This window comes from Macaca mulatta, chromosome X (assembly GCF_049350105.2).
Source record: "Macaca mulatta isolate MMU2019108-1 chromosome X, T2T-MMU8v2.0, whole genome shotgun sequence".
Classification (NCBI taxonomy): Eukaryota; Metazoa; Chordata; class Mammalia; order Primates; family Cercopithecidae; genus Macaca; species Macaca mulatta.
In genome coordinates, this window is record NC_133426.1 from 93,906,509 (window position 1) to 93,918,733 (window position 12,225).

Here is a 12,225-nt window from a genome sequence, read left to right on the forward strand (position 1 = left end):
GGTGGCACATGCCTGTAATCCCAGCTACTCAGGCGGAGCCAAGACAGGAGAATCGTTTAAACCCAGGAGGCAGACGTTGCAGTGAACTGACATTCTACCACTCCACTCTAGCCTGGGTGATGGAGCAAGACTCCATCTTAGGAGAAAAAACAAAAAACAAACAAAAATCTGTCAAACCGGTTTCCAGAAAGGCTATATACCATTTTACATTGTCACCAGATATGGGTGATCTGCTTTTACTACATTCTCTTCAACACTTGGTGTTGTTACTATTTCTTATTGAAGCCATTTTGATAAGTGTGTAGTCATCTCATTGTGATTGAAATTTGTATTTGCTCAGTGGCTTCTGATGCTGAACATCTTTTCACGTGCTTATTTGGCATTTTAAAATTAATTTTGGTGAAATATCTCTTGGTGTCTTTTGTCCATTTTTAATTGGATTGTTTAGTCTAATATTGTTGAGTTCTTTAAGTAGTCTAGATCTTAGTCTTTCCTTGGATATGTGGTTTGCAAATATTCTGACTTTAGCTTGTCCTTTCATCCCTTTTATAGATTCTTTTACCCAAGCAAAGTTTTAAATTTTGACCAAGTCCAATTCATCAAATTTTCATTTGATGGATTGTGCTTTTGATGTCAAGTCTACAAACCCTTTGTTTGTAGACTGTTATTAACAAAACCTGTTATTCTATTCTATTTGTTTGTAGACTTTGTTACTGTAGATGTTCTGTTATTTCTAAGATTTTCTGTTATTTCTAATAGTCATATTTCTGCATTTTATATTTAAGTCTGTGATGCATTCTGAGTTACTATGTGTATAACGTGTGTGACTTAGGTCAACGCTCATTTTTCTGACTATGGATGTACATTTGCTCTGGTACTATTTGTTGAAAGGACTATCTCTTTTCTATTAAACTGCTTTTGCAACTTTGTCAAATATCAGTCAAGCATGTACATGTGGGCCTACTTTCGGGTTCTTTATTTTGTTTCACTGATCTATTTGTCTCTCTCTCTCTCTGCTAACATTACATAGTCTTGATTAATCTAGTTATATAAAAGGCCCTACTGTTAGGTATCAGGTAGATTTCTCCAACCATATTCTTAGTTTTCAAGATTGTTTTTGGTATTTTAGGGCCTATGCCTTTCCTTATAAATTACAGAAGAAGCTTGTCTATGTATACAACAATTTTTGCAGGAGTTGATGAGAATTTCATTAAATTTGTGTATCAAATACCTGTGTGTGTGTGTGTATATATACATATATATATATGCTCCTAAATATATATACTCCAAATATGTATAATCTTAATATGAATGTCTTAAATATGTATATAAATTATATATAGGCAAATATTTACTAAATATATACATGTATACACATACATACTCATATATATCAATTTGTGCTGCTTAATGTTGCTGTGCAGTAAATCTTAACATTTTACCCTCATATCTCAGTGTGCAGCCTTCTTCTCTTTCTCAGTTTTAACATTTTTCTGTACCACATACACAAGGCTATCATAAAGGATAATACCTTCCATAGTATTCTTTTTGTACACACTCTCTTGTGACTAAACAAATTAGTCTACTTAGTGTTATGATTTTTATATTTAGATTCATGTTATTTATTTCTAGTTCATTTATTTTATTTTTGAGTAATATTTTATTGTAGAATTATATCAAAACCTGTTTTTCTATTCTCATATTGATAAAAATCTCTTTTTTGTTCTGGTTTCATTTTATTACAAACAATTCTACAATTAATATTTTGTAAAGTCTTCTCATGCGTCTATATGAGTTTTTCGTGGTCTTACATTTAGGAGTGGAAATCTTGACCATTGGGCATGTGCATCTGCAACTTTATTAGATGTTGCCAAAATTATTTATTGATGTAAACTCCCACTTTCAGTGAGAGTAAATCTCTGTTACATAACTTTACATCCTAGCCAATATGAATATCTTAAGGTACTTTAATTTGTGCCAGCTTGATGAATACAAAATTATATTTGTTAATTTCATTTGCATTATTTCATTATGTGTGATTCTGAGCATGTTTTCACATGTTTATTGGACAATCAGTTTTTCTCTTCTGTGGATTGTCTGTTAACATTCATTACCCATTTACACATGGTTTGTTGGCTAAATGCAGTATATTTTTTGCCAAGGATTTGCAAATAGCGCAAATTTTCTATGCCAAAAGCTATGTGTGAGTGTGTGTGTGTATACAGAGAGAGAGAGAGAGCAGTTTTGTGAGAATAAAGTTAACATGTTAATACAAAGTTCGATGCAATTTTTTGTAAAACTTTGTTTTCTAATGTAAAATTATCTAAGCACTGATTGCAGTTTGAAAAAGCAGAAACAAAAGGTACTTTTCTCATATTTTGGACTGTAAGAGATCAGCATTTTTTTTTCCTCCTTAGACAGTACAAATAGTGTACTTTTCTACATTTCCTTGTTACTTTGTTTTGATCTTTCTGAACTTGCAGTCATGCTTATGAGCTTACTTAGAAGAGATAAATATGTCATTTATATAAACTATTAACTCTAGGAGGAACCTTTTATTCACCTTTTTAAATGAGAGAACTGTAACTCTCTTTAGCTGTTATAACTCATAACCACCCTTCCAATGATCCTACTAGTTAAAATACCCTTAGTTAGCAATTTACTCAGTATTGAAGACTATGAATTTTCTTGGTTTTTTGGAACAATCCATGAGACATAAGCGCATATCCAAAGTACTACTTTCAACAATAAAAGTCCTCTTAAATAATAATTTAACAATAATAAATTGTATTTTTATACTACTTACTTCTAGATGGCTATACATACCTTATATGTTAAGTTGCCTTTCTTCACAACATCTTACCATCTAGAGAAAAAGCATATTGTTCTGTACTTTTCTATAAAAGGAAAACCTGAGGCACAAAATGATTTTTTATAATTTTTCTCACACAAGAAGTCGGTAAGAAAACTGAGAATAAGATCAGTGCCAAGATTTCCCTCTAGAAAACCATGTGGCTTTCAATTTACATTGTTATTTATTCCAGAAATGTTCATGAAGCCAGATCCCATGATAGACATAGTCTATTCTTTTCAAATAGAATTCTACTTAGAGCATCTCACCTGTAAGCTATAAGTGTTTCATTCAACTCATCATTTCAAATTCACCCAACTGACTGAACAGACCACCTCCTGGCCAAGGGGACCCCAGAGTAACCTTACAAATTGAATGCTTGGCCATGATGGGATGGGGGTCAGGTGCATATGTTGAACCAAACTTGTATCTCAGCAATGAAGCCTACTTGATTGTGGTTGATTAGCTTTTTCATGTGCTGATTGACTAGGTTTTCCAGTAGAAAATGTATTTAGTTATGGTGGCTAACATTAAAAGATATTTTTAACTTCATGTAATTCAAGACCAGTGACCATGTCTATATTTACGATCAACTTTACACTGCTGAGGGCCAAGATAATTTTTAAAAACTCTTTTTAGGGTAAAATCTTGATCCTTAGAACACTAAAACCAGTTCTGTTTAATTGAAAGACAGAGAAAGTTAAAGTGAAGGTAATCAGTTTGTGGAATGACTGATATTATATTTTCTTGTAAACTGCTGCTACAGCATAAAGACAGAGAGAAAGATTTCTTTATAAAGTAAGATCTTGTAGGACGCTAGAGATTTGGAACCGAAACATTAATGAAAGTATGGCTTAAAAGAAAGATCTAAAAATTACCTACACAGAGATCACCACTGAAATTTGGGAGCAAATAAACTTTATATGATAGTTAATATAAAGAAGTAAAAGCAGTGAGACAAGGCTGAAACCTGAAGTCTGCACGTATGTATGTTTCTAGGTTTAGAGGAGAGAAAGATGGATATCAAGACACAGACGGAAGAAAAAGAGAGCATATTATTAAGGACCAAGAGAAGACTGTTCCAGAAAAGATGGGGTGGTCAAGAGTACAAAAGGTAAGCTCTTGTGAGCAAGAACAATGTAATCAAATTTGCATCTTCAGAGTTCAGAGCCCAGCACATAGTAGGCACTCAATAAGCCTTTGTTGGATGGATTAATGAATGAATGAGTAAAAAAAAAAAAAAAAAAAAAAAAATCAAGGAAATGAAAAATTAGAAGAAATAATTCTATTCAACTAAGATCACATGTTGGCTACTTTAAAACACTACGTCTTAAAAAGTCTGTGGACCACTTTCAAAGGGTGCCCTAAAGTGATTATTGAACAAATGGGTTTCTGGACCCTACCTTAAAACTGCTAATCAGAATCTGCCCATTTAATAAGTAAAAAATATAAAGTGATAGCTCACTAAACTTTGAGAACAGTTGCACTAGAGTGGATGGTTTCAATATAAAAATGGGGATAGCCGTTATGTTCCGTAGGAAAGGAGGAGGGAATAAATGAGGAAGGTTTGTATAATGCTACTGCAGAATGCTCTTAATTAACTATGGAATGGAGTAAAAATGGGATTAAAATCAAGTGATAATCTTTCAAACTTAAGTTAGCTGTCAGGAATTGTCTTCAAACATTTTGCTCCACACATCCTCTACAAAACGTTTTGAAAAATTATGTAGAGTCTGATACAATATGAAGCTCACATTTGAAATATTACATCATAATTTTAAAGTGTCAAAAGATGCACTCTCTACCATACTTTAAACGTTAGTATTTCAAAATAAATTTTTAAATTACTTTTTCAAATATATTCAATGGAATCTAAAAATTGTAGTGACTTGATACCCTTGTAATTCAATAATACATGACATGTTTTTCTTTAGCAGCAGAAATTTCAAATAGTTTCTTTTCTCCTCGAATCCACATTTTCATTTCAGTTTCCTAAGATAATTATTTCGTAACATATTTTTACTTGAAAGTATTTTGTTGATTACCTTATAGTATTTTCACAACAAAAATAATACATGAATTTTAGTTTTTAAATTTTTTGACTCTAAATAGAATTTTTATTGAGGAAGAATAAGACAGGAGTCAGCATCAGTTAATTTATTTTTGTTTGTTTTTACAGACATGAGTGCTGAAAATGTTTGTTTACCTAAATAAGTGGATGTAAATGGAAGGAGTTTTATTATAGCAATGTTTTTTCCATTATTTGATCTCTTTTTGCTGAGGTGACTTGAGCCATGAGTCAACATTAATGCTTTTTACATAGTTCAAAATTTTGTAGTGATTTTTGATGCGGTGATTTAGGACAGACTTGTTTTAAGAGTTGTGTGCTTAGCATACAACCTTTCAAAATTACATATTACTATTATTTTGACTATTTTAGTGCTGGATAATGCATCTCATGCCAAGTGAAATAGTTCCACTTAAGCACATGAAAAGGTTGTTAATGTGTAGCTTTTAATACACAGATGTCTGGCTATGTAATTTTTCTTTGTGTTGTATAATCAGATAATTATGGGAAAGAAATAAAACAAAGCATTCCCAAGTAATTTTCAATAATGTTAACCACTATAGTGTCCTAGTAGCTGACGAACTTAATTTGCTATGCAGGGTTTTGCTAAAATACAATATCGAAAAGCTCATGGCTTTTAAATTGCCCTAAATATTCAACTGGTTTGTAGGCTTATTCCCCCACCTGTATAATCAATCAGTAATTATTTAGATGGTATTTTAGTCCCATAGCTATTTTGCATTTTTCTTTTATTTTACAATTCTGGCGTTCATTGATAAAGTAAATTTATATGATAATAATTTATATGGGCCGGGCGCAGTGGCTCACGCCTGTAATCCCAGCACTTTGGGAGGCCGACGTGGGTGGATCACGAGGTCAGGAGATCGAGACCATCCTGGCTAACACGGTGAAACCTCATCTCTACTAAAAAATACAAAAAAACTAGCCGGGCGAGGTGGCGGGCGCCTGTAGTCCCAGCTACTCGGGAGGCTGAGGCAGGAGAATGGCCTGAACCTGGGAGGCGGAGCTTGCAGTGAGCCGAGATCGCGCCACTGCATTCCAGCCTGGGCGACAGAGCGAGACTCCATCTCAAACAAACAAAAAAAAATTTATATGATAATAATTGTGATGGTTAGTACTGAGTGTCAATTTGATTGGATTGAAGGATGCAAAGTATTGATCCTGGAAGTGTCTGTGAGGATGTTGCCAAAAGAGATTAACATTTGAGTCAGTGGACTGGGGAAGGCAGACCCACCTTTAGTCTGGTGGCACAATCTAATCAGCTGCCAGCAAATATAAAGCAGGCAGAAAAACGTGAAAAGGCGAAAAGGTGAGATTGGCCTAGACTTACAGCCTACATCTTTTTCCCATGCTGGATGCTTCCTGGCCTCAAACATCGGACTCCAAGTTCTTCAGTTTTGAGACACAGACTGGCTGTCTTTGCTCCTCAAGCTTGCAGACAGCGCATTCTTGGACCTTGTGATCATGTAAGTTCATACTTAATTAACTTCTATATTTATATATTTGGAATATATATATATTCCATTATATGTATAACTAATATATACAATAATATACAATCAATATATATTATTATATATTATATTGTATATTATTATGTACAATTGATTATACATATAGTATATATATATATCCTATTAGTTCTGTTACTCTAGGGAACCCTGACTAATACAAGAATTTCACTTAGAATTTGTTATGCATTAAATCTGCATAGATCAAATATGACCAGGTGCAAAGTAGATAGTAAGGCAAAGGGAAGGAAATTATTAATAAGACATGGTTCCTTTCCTTACAGACGTTTTCCTCATTTCTGTTTGAATATGCTTAAATCTTTCTTTTGTAATCAGAAATGTAAAAGGAGTCTTCATGTTTCATAAAAATACTATTCTTTTTGTTTTTTTCTAGGAGACCTAAAACTTTCTTAGTCATTCTATGATTCCTTGTTTAAGATCCAGGAAAATGACCATATTCAGCATACAGTGAAAAAGCACATTCTTGGTAAATTCTTACAGAACATTGTGCTATCAAAGTTTAGATTCTGATAGATATTAGTTCCTCTTCATCTTATGGTAAGAGGTACGCAGGCAAATTCCCAATTATATCTAAATCATAACAAGCTCAAAGAACATGTTAGAAAAATAAGGTTATAGACTCCTGATATATGAAAAGATATTATTTACAGTTACTTAGATGGATAATTTAGTACTTCATCTTGCTCCTACCACATGTTGTTTACATTTCTGTTACAACATTTTATTTATTCTGCCTGATATTTACAGTTTGTTTCCTCTACATGTACACACACGTGCACACGCATGCGCACGCGCGCGCGCGCACACACACACACACACACACACACAGATTTATTATAAGGAATTGGATGACATGATTATGGAGCCTGACAAGTCCCAAGATCCACAGTTGGCAAGCTGGAGACTGAGGAGAGCCAATGGTATATTTCCAGTCCAAATGCTGGCAGACTTGAAATCCAGGAAGAAGCCATGTTTTGGTTAAAGTCTAAAGACAGGCAGAAATCCCATGTTCCAGATAGAAGGCAGTGAGGCAAGAGTAATTCTCTCTTATTGAGGGAAAGGTTAGCCTTCTGTTCTATGTAGGCCTTCAACTGATTGGATGAGCCTCACCCAATTAGAGAGGAGACTATGCTCTACTCAGTCTAACAATTTAAAAGTTAAACTCATCAAAAAAAAAAAAATATATACCCTCATGGAAACACCCAGACTAGCCAAATATCTGGGCATCCCATAGCTCAGTCAGGTTGAGGCATAAATTAACCATCACACCTACAGAAACAAGAGGGGAAAGGGAGAGGTATAATTGAATTCAAAGAAAACCACGGATAAAATGCCTATCAAAACTTAGAGAGACTCATTTTATTCTCTCTTCAGTTGTTTTTAAATCCATCGCATCTGAGTGCTTTTGAAAACATAGAAATCTGTCTAGACTCTGTATAATATATATGAAGAAATTGAGATGCAAAAAAGTAAAGTGACTTGTCCAAGGTCACACAGCTCATTAACCATAAAGCTAAACTAAAAGCAAAATCTTACAACTTCAGTGTTCTTTCTAGGCATACGCTAGCATAATTTCCCCTTTATCGCCTGTATGTGTGACATGAGAACTGGATAAAGTAACAAACTGAATTTCAAAATGTCAGTGCTAAATGCATTCTTGGTACATGACTGTCTTTTGTAAACATGTACATCTGTGCAAAGTAGTGATTATGCTTCAGATCTCAAAGTGCTTTGGGCACAGTTATTCCTGAGCAGTATGATGATTTGGAGTTCATTCAAAACACACTCTGTTCATCCTCTCATAAGGGTTTTTGAACAAAGAAAACAAACCTTTAACATTGCCTGTGAAAGTAAAGGGCATGATAAGAAGGTGTGTATCCAGGCATGGAGCCAGAATGAACTATTCATTTTCAAGCTGCGGTCACTGAGAGAAGACATATCTTTTAACGTAACTAGCTTGGAAAAGCACTGCTTTCTTCCTCCATATGTGGACTAAAAATATCATTTCTCCATTCCCAAATGGTGTGTTTCTGTGTGAGTGATCATGGGTAACCAATGCTATCTTATGTTTCTAAAATTCGTCAAGTTTTCAGGTAAATATTCATATAGAGACTTTCACATGTTCAGATTAGTTTTGTAAAAAACTAATTACAAACCCGCATGAGGGTTCTGACACTTCCCCTTAATGAACCATTTTCAAAGTTTCCAGAAAAGGAATCTCAAAATAGATTATAATGAATTCCTCTGTCGCACATTATCATGGAACAAAGTGGTACATTTTTAGAAGTGGGCTACTGAGAAATGAATCTAACAGGGGAGGCGTGAGTAGAAGGCATCTAGAAGAAAATAAGTTTAAACACTTCTCTTTGGCTCACTTGCCTGGGTTTCTACTGCAGCTACTGTACTTTGATACTGAAGAAGCAGGACTAGATATCTGCAAGTCCGAGCAGGAGGACTACAAGCCTGCAAATCTAACAGCTGGAGAGTGTTGTGGTGGCTGCTTTCCTGTGGTAAGCTGATTTACTTGCTTAAGGTCTGACCTCATCATCCTGTCAGCATGGGTTCCCACCTACACGGTTAGCTGCAGCCCTCTGCCTCTGCTAGAAGGCTACAAGTATTCACAGTGTATCATAGGCAGTGGGGGAGGGGAGAGAAAGCAAGAAAGACTGCTCTCGGCACTTGTGCTTTTGTTAGTTCTACAGAAGAGGCAGAAAAACAAGAGATAACAAAGGCTCCGTTTCCTTTCTGTGAGAGAAGGCTTTTGTCTTTCCTCTTGCTACAATGTCAGTGTCTGGCAAGAAAGAGTTTGATGTGAAACAGATCCTAAGGCTACGCTGGAGGTGGTTTAGTCATCCTTTTCAAGGTTCCACCAACACTGGAAGCTGTCTTCAGCAGGAAGGATATGAGCACAGAGGGACCCCGGTTCAGGGCAGGTTGAAGAGCCACTCTCGGGACAGAAACGGACTGAAGAAAAGCAACAGTCCTGTCCACCACAATATACTGGCACCAGTGCCAGGACCGGCCCCTGCCCATCAGAGAGCCGTTCAGAATTTGCAGCAACATAATCTGATAGTACATTTTCAAGCAAATGAAGATACTCCTAAGGCAGTTCCAGAGAAGAATTTATTCCAAGAAGCTTGTGGGAAACGCGCACAAGATTTGGAGATGATGGCTGATGACAATATAGAAGATTCTACAGCAAGGTAAGAGTTTTTGGTCACATAACTGAAAGCCGTAACTTCAGTTAACTTAACCTCTACAATTCATGTTTAGGGTTTAAATAGAAAGTGTTATAATAATCTCTGAGTTTGTGTTCAGCCAGTCAGGGTCTCTCAGAAACCGTTTCCTCTAAGTTTATAAAAGAAAACAGCAATAACGAATACGTCTTGATAATTACTGGAAATTTGGGGTGTGGGTTACGAGTTTACTTCTATTTTCATTAAGAATTCTGTTTCAGTTCTAAGAAGTGTTTATTGTAATTACGAATGTTCTATAAATACACTCCGTGGCTCAGATGTTTAAATGCAATTCTTTGTACAAGTGTTATGAATCACAGAAACTCTTTCTGACATTGAGTTAGGCCAACTTTGACAAAATAAAAGCTGTGACTGATCAGCACATCCTTATCTGTTTCCTTAGTACATAGTTGCTATATTGAGTCTTAAAAGTGTGTTATCTTTATGTGACGATATGGAATATCTGGCGTTCGGAGACTCATTTCAAGTTTTATTACTTTCATAGCTAGTTTTCGCAAGCATGAAAATATTCTGCATAAAGCAGGTAATAAGATGCTACTTACAGCAATGTGATCTTAAAGCGGGAAATGGAGCATTTCAGCTTTTACATAAAATGAAAATTGAATAAACAGTGACTATATAGTGTAGTTTGGGTATAGTTCCAAAAACATTTGATTTTGTCTTTACTTTTATGCCAACCGGTATTGTTTGAGTGCAGGAAAATTACGTTCTGTTCTCTAATACTGTCAATTATAACTTAACCTAGTGTATCCTTATCTCTTTGTTTTATGCTTTTTCACTATCAGACATTTTTATAGTCCCAACTTGTTTTAGACACAGTTGATAATATTGGCAATGTAATTAATTTTTAGTAATGCCATAGAAAAAGAAGTGTTTTTATGCATTTTAGATCATATAGTAGTTCAACATGCTAATTTATTTGGAAACCTGTATATTTGGCATACTATGTTTCTACATAAAAATAGAGAAGAAGGACTGGCAGATTCACTTCTTAATATAAGTTTTCCAAAATAACAACCTCACAGTTTCTTGCTTTCATAAATTCAAAGCAGAATATCAAAAGAAGCGGCAGCCTAACAACATTACAGCAAAATGATGCCTTTATTGGAACTCAGTCTTGTTGAAATATAAACATGCAGAAGACTTTGTGAAATGACATTAATAATAATGTTAGATGGTCTGCCATATAAACTTCTCAGGAAATAAGGCACGTATGTGTGAAATTTTCCTAAGTATTTTGTGCTTGTCCGTGGAAATGCTATGTAACTGTAGGGATTGCAGGTTGCATTTGGTACAGCAAATAAGACTCTCAGAGTAATATAGAGTCCATAATTTTAAATTCAGCAGGCTTTCAAATTTGTTCTCCTCACCAAGAACAATTTTTTAAAACTGCTAAATTTGGAGATTAATAAATGAATTTAACTCTGTGGTAGAGAAATTTAAATTACCAACTGTGACCTTGGAACAAAATTATTTGAGAATACATGAATTAATTTTCTAGTATGAGAATATTTACAATAAAATACATGTTAGAAAAAGTGTTAGATAAAATGTCAAATTTAAAGCGTCATCAAGTGACAGTTTTAAAAAGTGCATTTATCCTTTGATTTCATTCCTTACATTTTTTATTTTCTAAAGAGATGCCTTGTTAATTATTCTATGGTTTCATTGGAGAGCTAACATTTTCTTAACATACATACAGGAAATGGTTTTAGAGGTGTGCCAAGGATATCTTAGGCAGGAGGGGGCTAAATTGAGGATCTTATTAATTGAAATACAATGGTTTATTACCTTCTCCTTACCCATTCTAAATCTTCCTGTCTTGATGCAACATCATTTGAGAAGGAGCTTCCTGGTACCTTGCTTGTCCAGTGCCTCTCTTCTTCAGCAATGTTGGGGGGCAGGAAGAAAAGATCCTAACAAGTTGGCAGCAGGCTGACATCCGCTCAATATAACTCCAGTGGTTTTTTAAAAAAGAAAACAGTAGTGAGTGTGCAGAATTATCATACTAGTACAAGATGAGCTATGACGCTCAGAGCAAAGTAAGGCTCTTTAAGCCACCCTGATTTCTACAAATATTATAGGGAATAAATAGAGAATGGACTAAATTGCAAACATGCAATACAACAGAATAAATCACAGTTCGTCCTGGAAAGGATATTAAAGCCAACATTCTTAAAGTTATGTTAACATGTTGGTTTGGAAAATTAAAATCCAAATATATTCATATGCAATTGAATTATAAGTACATAGAGCATTTAGGAACAGCTCTGTATTGTGATTCCACACTGTCAGTATTCATATACCAGTATGCTGGTCATCAGAGACCTGTGCTCAATTATCATTTTACTTTTGTCCTAGTTATCCACTAACTCTGCATCTTTGATTCCCCATAACTACCTTGCTCAAGTGTCTTTTCCTTATTTCAACCATAGCATTCCAACAAAAAGAGCACATATTTTAACACTGTATTATGATTATGCTTCCTGTGTGACA

At 34.7% G+C, this 12,225-nt stretch overlaps 1 protein-coding gene across 1 annotated transcript in view; it reads left to right on the forward strand.

Annotated features, from left to right (window-relative positions):
- Positions 1 to 9,161: 9,161 nt before the first annotated feature.
- KLHL4 (kelch like family member 4) overlaps positions 9,162 to 12,225 on the forward strand; it is a 166,521-nt gene continuing 163,457 nt past the window's right edge. Inside the window, exon 1 of the mRNA XM_015127764.3 lies at positions 9,162 to 9,675. Coding sequence (XP_014983250.1) covers positions 9,254 to 9,675 — 422 coding nt within the window. The 5' untranslated portion in view covers positions 9,162 to 9,253. The remainder of the gene's footprint in view (positions 9,676 to 12,225) is intronic.